This window comes from Melopsittacus undulatus, chromosome 4 (genome assembly GCF_012275295.1).
Source record: "Melopsittacus undulatus isolate bMelUnd1 chromosome 4, bMelUnd1.mat.Z, whole genome shotgun sequence".
In the NCBI taxonomy this organism is placed as follows: domain Eukaryota; kingdom Metazoa; phylum Chordata; class Aves; order Psittaciformes; family Psittaculidae; genus Melopsittacus; species Melopsittacus undulatus.
Genome location: NC_047530.1, coordinates 90,531,561 through 90,542,567, shown reverse-complemented (window position 1 = coordinate 90,542,567; position 11,007 = coordinate 90,531,561). Strand labels below are relative to the sequence as shown.

Genomic DNA, 11,007 nt, shown 5'->3' with positions numbered 1-11,007 from the left:
TGCCTTGTAGATTCACCCCATTTATTGAATGCAAACAGAAGGCAAATAACTGGGACACAGAACAGTGGTAATGTGACTTTGGCCTCTGATTTTCCTGTGTGACAGTGCAAAGGAGGGAAATAAAATATAATTCTGTGTATTAGGAAAAAGCCAAGAGAAAACAAAAAGAATGTTGAACAATTAGTGACATCTCATGTGAACAAATGGAGGATTAATAATGGCAAGGAAATTCAAAGCCATGCCTAGCATTCCTTATTGCAAACAAGATTCAGCAGGGGGGCAGGGATGGTGCTTTTCAAGGAAAAGCAGCAGGGGATAAACCATCCACACTGGCTCTCTGAGCAGCGCAGTTTACTTTGGGAAGACAGTGACCACCTCGTAGCCCTCTGGGGGAATCACTCGCTCCCGTGCATGCTTCTCACAATAGATTTGGTCTTCCACGAAGAAGTGTCCTTTCTGCTTGAGGTTGGTGCCACAGTCACTGCACACATAGCACTCGGGGTGTCGCTGCTTGTCCCGGATCTTCACAAACACCCCTCTGGGAAAGGAACCAGCACCCCTCAGCACCAGGTACCCCCCACTGCCTTCTTCTTCCCCAGCTACCTCCCATCCAGCCCAGACCCACACCAGTGCTGAGGACAGACAATTTTCTGCTGCTCCTGAAAAGTCAAAGGATTGACGTCTTCTGAGAAGTCATAGAACAGGCCCTACCTCCTGCCAGGCAGATGTTAGCAGCACTTTTAGAGCCCAATACATGCTGGTATGGGACTCCTCCTCTGGAAAGTGTTTCCTATCACTGGCCTGCCTAAGTTTCACAGGGGCACTATCGTGTAGCAGCAAGAATCACTGTGATGGCATCTTTTAGCTGATGGCTGGAGGCAGCACAACAGCTTTCGAATGCCCAGAATCAAATGGCAGGCATCAAGTCGACCATCTGGGGGAGCAAAATCCAGGTCCAAACCAAGTGGATTGCAAAAGAAATACAGAAATGACTGCCTACCACCAACCTAGGTGGATGAAGGCTGTTGCTGCCCTTTTGCTAGTGACTGATGTGCCAAGTTTGTGTGGGAGAAGCACAGACCAGATCCTTGTTCTGATTTCAGACACTGCTGCTCAGGCGCCACAGTGAATGGATGCAGCCAAATGCAGGCCAGCTCTGGAAAATTTCACAGCTTAACCCAGCAGATGATGAGGAAAACACAACAATGTGCCAGGAGGATAATTTTGTTCCAGCAGCCACCTATATTTTCCATAATTCATTAAGTTTTTATTGCTATTTATAGCTTTGTGCTTTTTCTCCTGGACTACCCAGCTGTTAGAATAATTGTAGGGTTTGTCTCTGATTCATATTTTACAGGGTATGGATTACATCTAATGAGGCAGTCCCTGGTGCTCCAGGCAATCACAGTGTAGAGAGTCTCAGCAACTATCTGATTGATAGCTTGTGGTGGGTAGTATGGGAGAAATCTGAATTCTTCCATGATAATGCAGGTAGACTACCAATACTTGACTGCTGGAGTCAGCTGTTAAGCTAAGGGGGTTGTAGGTAAGAATCTATGGTTGAGAAACTGAACAGCAAACTGAATGCATGGGTTGGGTCCCTCCTGTTGTCATACTTACGGTGCAGCAGTTCCGTATCAAAGCCATGCCTCTGCTGTGCTGGCAGTCGGACATACCCACATAGAGACAACTAAAATTATGTCTGCGTAAATGCAGTAGAGGTGTACTACAGCTAACCAGGGAGAACACAGCTCTCTTGGTCCACACTGCCTCTGACCATCAATGCATCTCTGACCACTCTATGGCAGGCAGGGGGTGCCAAGACATTAAAAGCATTAAATACACAGGCCCTGAATGAATAGCACATTTTGTTTCTGGGTGCTTCCTACCTGAAAGGTAGAAAGCAAAATACTGCAGCAACAACTGTATCAAAGTTTTTCTCATAGGGACTGTTTTGGTTTCCACTGATATTAATCTGTAGAGGGAAACCCAACTCCTGTCTCACTACAGGGAACTGCAAAATTGGTGCTATCAAAGCTGGTGAGAATAATTGTGCCTTGGGCCAGCTCCTGGATGCTCTGGATGTGAGCAGGTGATGTGTTTTGGGTGCAGCACCTCAGCCCCTTGCACAGGCATGGTACACTTGACCTGCAACCCCAGGGACAGGCTTACTTACACAATACCAGATCCACACTTCTCACACATGGGCAGCTTCTGGGCATTCCCAATCGATGAGGCCACCTTTGTGGTGGGGGCTTTGACGCTCCTAAATCCAGATGGTTTGGTGGGGTCTCCTGGGGGGTGGAAGGAGAGTGCTTCAGAGCGTGTGAGATGCGTGGCTCTAGGCTATCCCTCCCAAGCAGATGTTTTTCTAGGGAGATGTGACATTCTTTAACCCCAGCTCTGAGGCTGGGATTCATGCATGGAAAGCAGGCAGGGATTTAGGGATGTGTGGGAAGGAGGGAGAGAAAGGGCACAGCTGAACCTGGCCCTGGAAATCTGAGGGCCTGAGACTGTGGGCAGTCAGATGAGAGTTTCTTTTCCTCTTAACAGCCCATCAGACCTCAGTCGATGTGTCTCACATGCACAGATGCACAAAGCAAAGCAAAGCTTCTACCCCTGCCCCAGCCTTGGCAGCACCAGAGACTCCCTGCCATGTCCCAGTCACAGGCACAAGGTCAAGCTAATTGCCAGATTTGGTCTCAGCAAGAGGTGAGCATCCTGGCAGACTGGGGAGGGCTGTCAGAAGTCCTTTTCCAGTCTGCTGTCTGGCATACGATAGGTCTGACTCTCCCAAGACTCCTGAAGGTTTGGTTAACAAACGTTTTGTTCTTGCAGGGCCCTGAGACACTGGGGATAACCTCATGCCCTCCTGCTGCTGCATAGCATGCTCCAGGTGTCTCCCTAGTGCAGCTTCTCTGGAGCAGGGATGTCCTGCAGGTCCTTTGCAGGAGACATCTGCTGACCTGAATTCCTACAACGGCAGTGGATCCTAGATGCAGGATACGAAGCAAGCCTTTAAATATCTGCAGTGAAAAAGGAGCCTCTTACAAAATGACACCATTGATGTGACTAGTCTTATCTATGTGACTTTTGCAAGTGGTTCAACCCGGTGTTTCACCCAAAACAGAGGGGATCAACAGACACCTCAGGCTAGGAAGGACAATGATAAAACCCTTCTGACTAACGTCAAACCGAAAGAGCAGTGCAGTGGATATTCCTGTTGTAAGGGAAGGAAATATCCTCCAGAGGCATATGCTGTTGACCAGCAAGGTTAAGGACATGTCACAGCCCAGGGCAGCATCACTGACAGGGGAGCTGAAGGAAAAAGGAAGGAACTGCCCACTGCATCTCCCTGTCACCACTGCTCACCCATGGGGCAGGTGACACTGACATGCTTTGCCTCCGTGGCAGCCTTCAGCTCAGAGGTCTGCACTCAGTTCAATGAAGAGATGCTGGTCCAGAGGTATAAGTTCCTTACAGCTTATGTACCCTCCAAACACAAAATGAAGTACCTGGTCTCCAACAGTTACTGCAAGTGACCCTTCCTGGGAAGGAAACAGCAGCAACCATGTTTGGAGGCTCTTCCCTATTTATCACCTCTGCTCACTCCCTGTGCCTCAAACTTTGCTCATATCAGCATTGACAGTATGTTTTTAAATCTTTCTAAAGGGATCAGCCTAATCAAATGCCCACAGGAAACACAATGTGTTCCACCCTGTGAAACACCCTCCCCCTGCTAGTACAGGATCAGGTCTAAACATGGAAACACAGACCAGCTGTGGTACCTCCACACACCATTGCCCACACATATCCCCTGTGTGTTGGAAGCTAGGTTCTCAGCTGGTGTAAGTCAGCACAGCCAATAGAGCAACACCCCGAGGAAATTGTCCCAGCTGGGGAAATAGCTCCCTGCTGCTACTCACAAGCCACTACCTGAAAACTGGCTGGGAGAAGCAGCCAGCCAATGTGCCGCTTATCACCAATGTGCTATTTATCACAGCAGACATGATCTGACTCAGCAGTACGGGTGTTTGAGCCTGGCAGGCAGGGGCATCATCTCCTCAGGGACTGACATTCCTTTGGGGCTGTGTAACCTCCCGGCCCTCCTCCGCATGGGTGATTATCAGCTCACAGTGGAGTGATGCCAAAGCCCATCCTGGCCTGTGATCTAGCAGGCAAACCTTGTGCCAGAGAATCCCAGTAATTCTGCAAATCTTCGAAGAAAGATAAAGCAGAGAGGCCTTTGCTTCATATCTTCTTCAGCACTAATAAGCATGGGGGAAAACCTTGGCTGTGTAAGAAGTTGCAGCTACTCAAGTCCTTTCCACACAGGAGCTGAACACTGAGGGAAAGTTGCAAACTCAGTATTTAAAATATGCTTTCAGGTAGGTATTTTAACAGCATATTAAAGACTCCAAGATCCTGGTTTATTTCTTCCTATTGCTTCCTTATTTCCTTCACTTTTCTGTTTCCATACAGATTCCTCAGACATGGTAGGTCTGATCTGTTTTATTTTGTGGTATCTCAGCATCAGGCTTTTGTTGGATGAAATTGAACATACCACTGCCAAGCTAGTAACAAAAGACAAAGTCTCAACTGGTCTAAGAAAAAAAAGTCATTCTTGGAATTCTTTTCCTATTTACTTGTTTATTTTAGTTTATTTAAGGGGAAAGTAAGTACAATCTGGCCCCCATCTAAGTTAACTGGCTTTTTTTTAATCTTAAGATCTATAGCTCTGAACTGCAGAAGTCCAGATGTCAGATCACGAATGCAAAAGCAGACTGAAATTTCAGAGTTTAAAAGCTATGAACTGCTTGCTGTAACCCAACTTCCCTATTTTTACATTCAGCTGTAGAAACAGATCATTTTTCTTATATCAAAGGATGGCTATCAGAAGTATTAAGATTCACTAAATATCACTATCTTGAGGTACCTTTCAAAATCTTGAATCCAAGATGGTCATTAATCAGTGAATATTATCTTAAAGAGGCAAAACTTTACAAAACACGGACAAATTTTTGCAACTTTGTAAATTCCTTCTTGATAGCTAAATGTTGTATGGGGTTATTTCTTGAGCACTCAAAGAGTGAGCAGTGATACAGGTCTGTAGACACTGACACTAATCAACAAGAGAATATTTAGAAGTTTATGAGAGGGTCTGTAGGTTTCTGTAGAAACCATTGACGTGCGCTACCTTGAACAATCAACAGCTAAGAAAGGAAAACAAAGTTTTAGATATTACTCTTAAACATCATATGCAGCCCAAGGAATGGCAAAGAGAAAAGCACACTCAGATTAGGTGTGCAGTAAGTGCTCACCTTTTTCTTCTGACTCCAAGATTTCTTGCAGCACAAGGAATGAAGCAGATTGTCTGGGTGGCTCATTTGACTCTTGATTCTCCTGGAGCATCTTGTAAACCTCAGATTCTCTGTCTACGACAATACTGCCTGGGGGCTGGTTATGCTGATCTAAACTGAGAAAGGAACAGGGAATAAGCTTGTTAAAAAGCTGAAAACTAGAGCCAGTGCCTCTAGCAAAATTTTCACAATGCATCATATGACTGAAGAACAAACGTGCAAAACAAGTGTGCAACAGGATGCCATAAAACACAGAGGTGCTGGATGTGCTCACACAAGACCCACAGCCCAGGTGGGACTGGCACCCTGGGCTATCCGCATACACCACTGTGAAAAGGTTCAAACTGACTGCCCCCCAGCCAGTCCCCAGGTGTTCTCTGTGCTTCACAATTAACTATTTACTCCAGAAGCTAAAACTTTCTCAGGAAATCACCTCTCTGTTAACAGGAAAATAAAGAATTTGTGTTGTGATGGGATCCTGCATGGTAGCTGTGCCATCTATGCATGTTCCTTGCATGCATAAACTAATACCTTAGACTAGTACCTTGCACCACTGAAAATCTCAAATTAACTAAAGTTTATTCCATTAAACAGAAATCTTTGTTAAGTATACTATGAATGGATCCTAAAGGCTATCTTCACAAAGTAACAGCTGTATAACCTAACGATAAGAACCCCTAACTGGCAACAATTTAATTTGGTTTTCAAGTGAGTGTTGCTATTTCCATTTTATAGGAGAAGACTCTGAGCCACAGCCCATTTAGAGCATTTAATCAAGGTTAACAAGCAAGTGAAGGGCAGAGGAGTTTTCTGTGTGCTAACACTAAGCCCTCCTTTCAGCTGCCACTCATTTCATGAGGGACCTGCACCCTCAGCCTAGAGCCTGAAGTGCTTCAGTGTCAGCTTTTCCCAATGCAGGGTGGTTGAAAGGGTGGTCATTATGCCAGTGGAAGGGTCATTGGGGTGGGGGGAAAGAGGCTTGGAGGCAGTACCTAGAATGTTCTCCACATCCAGTGGGTGCAGGATAAACTACAGGGTTAAAACTGCAGGAGGATGTTCAGAATATTCCTTGGGAAAAGCCTTCCAATGGACAGACTCTGAAATGCTGGAGGAGATTGCTATGGGTAAGTAAGTGAGCAACCTCCATACTAAAGGATTTAAAAAGAGTCTGGACAATATCCCATAGGAATTAATTAAATTGATGGTTTAAATCAAATAACTGCTGGGCTAGGGGATGGACATGGGAGGTTCCTGCCTGCTTTGTATTCTATGACTGGAGTAAAAACGTCTCTAGAAAAATGAGACAACTGACATGTCTCCTCTGACAGCTCAATCACATAATGCAGCCTTATAAATGTAAATGATCTATTAGGTTTCACTGTTCCTGCAGCCTGTGATTGCCTGCAAAGTAAATAAACATTCTAAAGTTAAGACTAAGTTGCAAAGGGAAATCTTTTTTTGAGGAGTCAACTGCATACTTTCCATGCCAATGTGCAACAGAGTCATCTGAGAATTACTCTACATAATAAATCTTCAAGTATCGGAGCTAAAATCGTTGCACGTGTTATAAAACACTATTTCCATAAAAAGAATTTCATAAAATGTTTCCATCTTTAGTAATTTTCAGTGGAGCAGGAAGCACATTGGGCTTGCAAGCAGTTGAACGCTTGTTGCCTGAATGTCATTTACTGAAGCCTCTCACCCAAAATAAAATAATGATGTGCTTTCTATTACACAGAAAATGTCCTAGGTCCTTCATCCAAAATGAATCCATGTTCCACATTATGTTCATCTTATGTAAACCCATATACTCCCCCCACTCTATAGACCCATGAAAACATTAGGCAAGAAACCTTTCACTGCAGTTCGCATACTAAGAATGTTTCATTAACATGCACTCAAAAAGCAAAGGCTACATCACCTTCAAGAGCACTAAAGTCAAACAAAGCCATCACATTTCAACCATGTGTTGTGGCAGTGTGCGAAAGATCACCTGTCCTTGGTACACACCCTATAGGTACATTTGCCTCTACAAGACTTCCAAAAGACTATAAAAACCTCCAAGTCCTAGAATTTGTATGAGCAGAGTGAAATAGCTCCATTTGTCAGGGCAGAAAGCTATGCTGCTTAAAGAAAATATAAAAAAACAAACCAACAAAAGCACATGCACCTTTTGAATGGGCACAGGCACACGATTTGTGCCTGCAGTATAGTAAGTCTCTGTATGTTTGCTGATTTATGGCACCTCCTGATACACAGGTACTTTATCTGCAGCAGTCACCAGCAACTGGTCTCCTTCACCATGCACCGAAGTTCCTCAACTCCAAAACTTTGTAGGGGACAACTCCAACATGCTTTACTGGATCTCACTGCTTCTGCCATGGGCAGCTTGCAACACTGATTGAGTAACACAGCATTGCTGAGCTTTTAAAATTGGCAAGAAGATGGCAATAAAACCCATAAAGACACAGTCTAGCACAGCGTCTTCAGAAAAGCACAGCTTATTCTTTACTAGTGGCATTTTACGATTTTCTGTTAGCACATTTTGTAAAGTTTACAAGGATCTCAGAGCTGGGCTCCAAAGTACTTGGAGCATTCACTTTTGCAATGAAACAACTGCTAATGCCTGGGGCTCCTTTTGTGAGTGTTATCAGCTGTCCGGACCAGCACAGCCAGCCAGAAGACTGTTACTGGAATGCTCGGCTTCTAGTTTACCAACTAGAAGCCAGAGCAAGTAACTGGCCTGAGTAACGAGGCAGGAGTAAATCCACAACCTCCCATTATCTCTTGGCTGCTGGCACACGGAAAAAGCTTGGCTGTGTGGGTCCATGGGTGAGGACACCGACTTTTCTTCTTCAAAGCATACGGTGCTTAGCCCAGGAGGGCACTGTGAGCAGAGGAAGAGCTATGAGATCTGTCTGTGCCCTTTCACTCCGTCCCTTGGAAACCAAGAGACTGACCACCTCCCTGAATCACATGTTACACATCTGCAAACTGCATGGTTACAGAGTGGGGTAACTGCTGATGGTTCACATCTGAAACAATTCAGCCTTGGTTGGAGCCCTCCTGTGAGATGCCTAAATGTACTTTCTACTTCACCCTTCTCAGTACTGAAATCCTCCCTGTAAAACCCTGTGGGCCATCATTTAGAGTGATAGGCCAGCTGGTTCCCAACTGCCACAAAGCAAAACACTTAAAAGCACCCTGGCCTTGTGATGCTGAGGCTCTTGCACATCCTGCATGTTGAGCATACTCCACTCCTATGGGCAAAGAGGCAGCTGCAAGAACAGCAACCTGTGCAGACAATTGGGCAGGGATGGGAACATAGACTGTGTCTTCCATGTGTCCACTGCCTGCCCAGGCTGCTCCAAACTCATGAGTGTTACCAACATAAGATGGAGCCTATGGGGACCTGCTTCTGCCTGAAATGAAACATGCCCAGTGCACGCACATGGCCTTGCCCGCAGCCTGTGGAACAAAAGCACAAGGACACATGTGAAAACACCTTCCAGTCACAAACAACAATCATTTCAGTGCAGGAGAAACACCAGCTTTCAGGATAAAGCACTCTCCTGCCCCCAGCAAAGCCGTCTGCTACAGGTGGCTCCTCCAGGAAAGCCACCAGCTGCTGTCAAGGGCCTGCCGCATGGGTGCACAGAGAGCAATGGACACAGTGACAGGCTGAAACCATGTTTGGTGCTTCCTGCAATGTTAGACACAGACACAATGCAGAGGAAGCCCCTGTGAAGAGTCATGCACTAGTGTCAGAAAGGTGAAATGTAGACGTTGTTTCCTTGTGACCAGCAACACTGCGAGCCACAGACAGGGACGAGGTACTCGTGGACACCAAGATGCAGATGAAGGGATGCACTGAAGCCCACTGCAAAGTCAACGGGTAGGTTACCTGGGCAAATCAGGGCTAACAGAAGAGATCTGCCCCTTCAGGGAATCCATGATGTTGCTCTGCGAATAGAGCTGCAGGGGAGAATTGAACTGCACGTGTAGCACTTTGAGTCCCGGCACCTCCACTTCCACGGGGCTCTTGGGGCAGATCTGAGCCGTGCGCTTCAGCTGCTCAGGCCCCACTCGGACTTGGCTGGGGATGGAGGAGGTGCTGTGCCTCCGCTTGGAGGTCTGCACCTGCAGAGGGTTATAGATGGAGGCGACGGGAGCCTGCATTGGGCTCATTGGCAAAGGGCAACTAAGGGCCCAAACGTTCATGTGGGCAGATTGAGTTGTGTTTTTTGGGGGTTCATTTGAGTTTTACGTTGTAGAATTGAGGGAAAAGTGCAACAGAGGAAAAAAGGAAAGAAGGAAGACATTAATAGACTAAACCTAATACTCTAAGCAGTACAAGCAGTTGCAGAATACTGTCTGAGGGGCACACCACTGAATACATGACTTTACATTAAAGGCTTCTGGCTAGTGCTGTGGCTCTGGTCTCACACTCCAGGTGTGCCCACACAAAAACTTAAAATGTAGTCACTCTACTGATGAGCAAAGGGGTTGTAAAGGTAATGAAGACATGGCAGCAGGGATTTCAATATGAACTAGCACTCATGGTCCTACTGTCCAGCCAAGGAGTGCCACCTTCACTGCTACCCTTCCCAAACCTAGCCCGGGCATCCTATAGAGGGCCCATCTCACCTCCAACCCCAAAACAGATGTGCTCAGCTGTGAGGCTTCCCCCTTCCCTCCCCACCTGCTTTGCAACACCAGTTGCAAATCCAGTGGATTGGCTGGTGTTTCTGTCTGTACCAGCCTTGCTTTTACATCATACAAGATGGAGCATGGACCAGGCCCCATGTCGCATTACTATGTGCAGTGGTGTTGGGTTCAGATAGGCTGCATGTCTACTGTGTGCAGCATGGGGGTGTAGATAAAATACCAGATAAACCTAGAGCAAGGTGGGTCATGTACGAATAACTCAGAAAACAGAAGGGCAGGGATTTAAAGACAGCTGCAAGGCTGTTTGAAGGGAGAACCTACATATCCTTTGCTTGCGCCAAATGGTCCCATCAGCTTAATGCAAATTCAGATTTCTCTTGTTCTTGCTCTGCCTTTGCTCAGCCCCTGGATGAGGCTGCTGAGCTCTACCAGAAGCAAATGAGGAACAAACATCTGGCACCTTGTCTGCCAGCTGCAACTCTGTAACTGCCTAGTAGAAGCCCTGCAGCTGGAGCTGCCAGTGTGAGAAGCCAGTTTCAGTCAGGGGCAAGTTTTTAGGCTTGTGTTAAAACACAATCTCAGGTCTTTGTACCCTACAGAAGCAGAGGCTGAAGTTACTTTTGGCTCCCCATTCACAAGTCAGAAATTTAACTATCACGTAAAGATTGGTCTTGCAGCTTTTGTTGTAAAAGTGGCCAAAGTTTTCCTGGGAGTTGGTACGGCTATAGACTTAGGGCAGTTAAGCAACTTGACCAACACAGCCAGAAAGATTTCAGACAGCTCCTGCTTTATTGCTTCCAATGAAAAAAAGAGGAATGTTGGACTTTTGGAATAATGTCTCTGGCAAGCTCAGACACAACCACAAAAATCAGTAGGCCCTTTTAAGGTTGGGAACCTTTCCAGTCCCATATATGAAACTGCTCACACAGGTATCAATGTTTCAGCTATCAATGTTTCAACTACTTTTTAAAACTCCTGT

At 46.0% G+C, this 11,007-nt stretch overlaps 1 protein-coding gene across 1 annotated transcript in view; it reads right to left on the bottom strand.

Annotated features, from left to right (window-relative positions):
• PDLIM1 (PDZ and LIM domain 1) overlaps window positions 1-11,007 on the bottom strand; it is a 45,500-nt gene continuing 34,493 nt past the window's right edge. The window contains exons 5-7 of the mRNA XM_005153868.4: window positions 5,322-5,476; window positions 2,177-2,294; window positions 1-538 (exon numbers count right to left, since the gene is read on the bottom strand). Coding sequence (XP_005153925.1) covers window positions 352-538; window positions 2,177-2,294; window positions 5,322-5,476 — 460 coding nt within the window. The 3' untranslated portion in view covers window positions 1-351. The remainder of the gene's footprint in view (window positions 539-2,176; window positions 2,295-5,321; window positions 5,477-11,007) is intronic.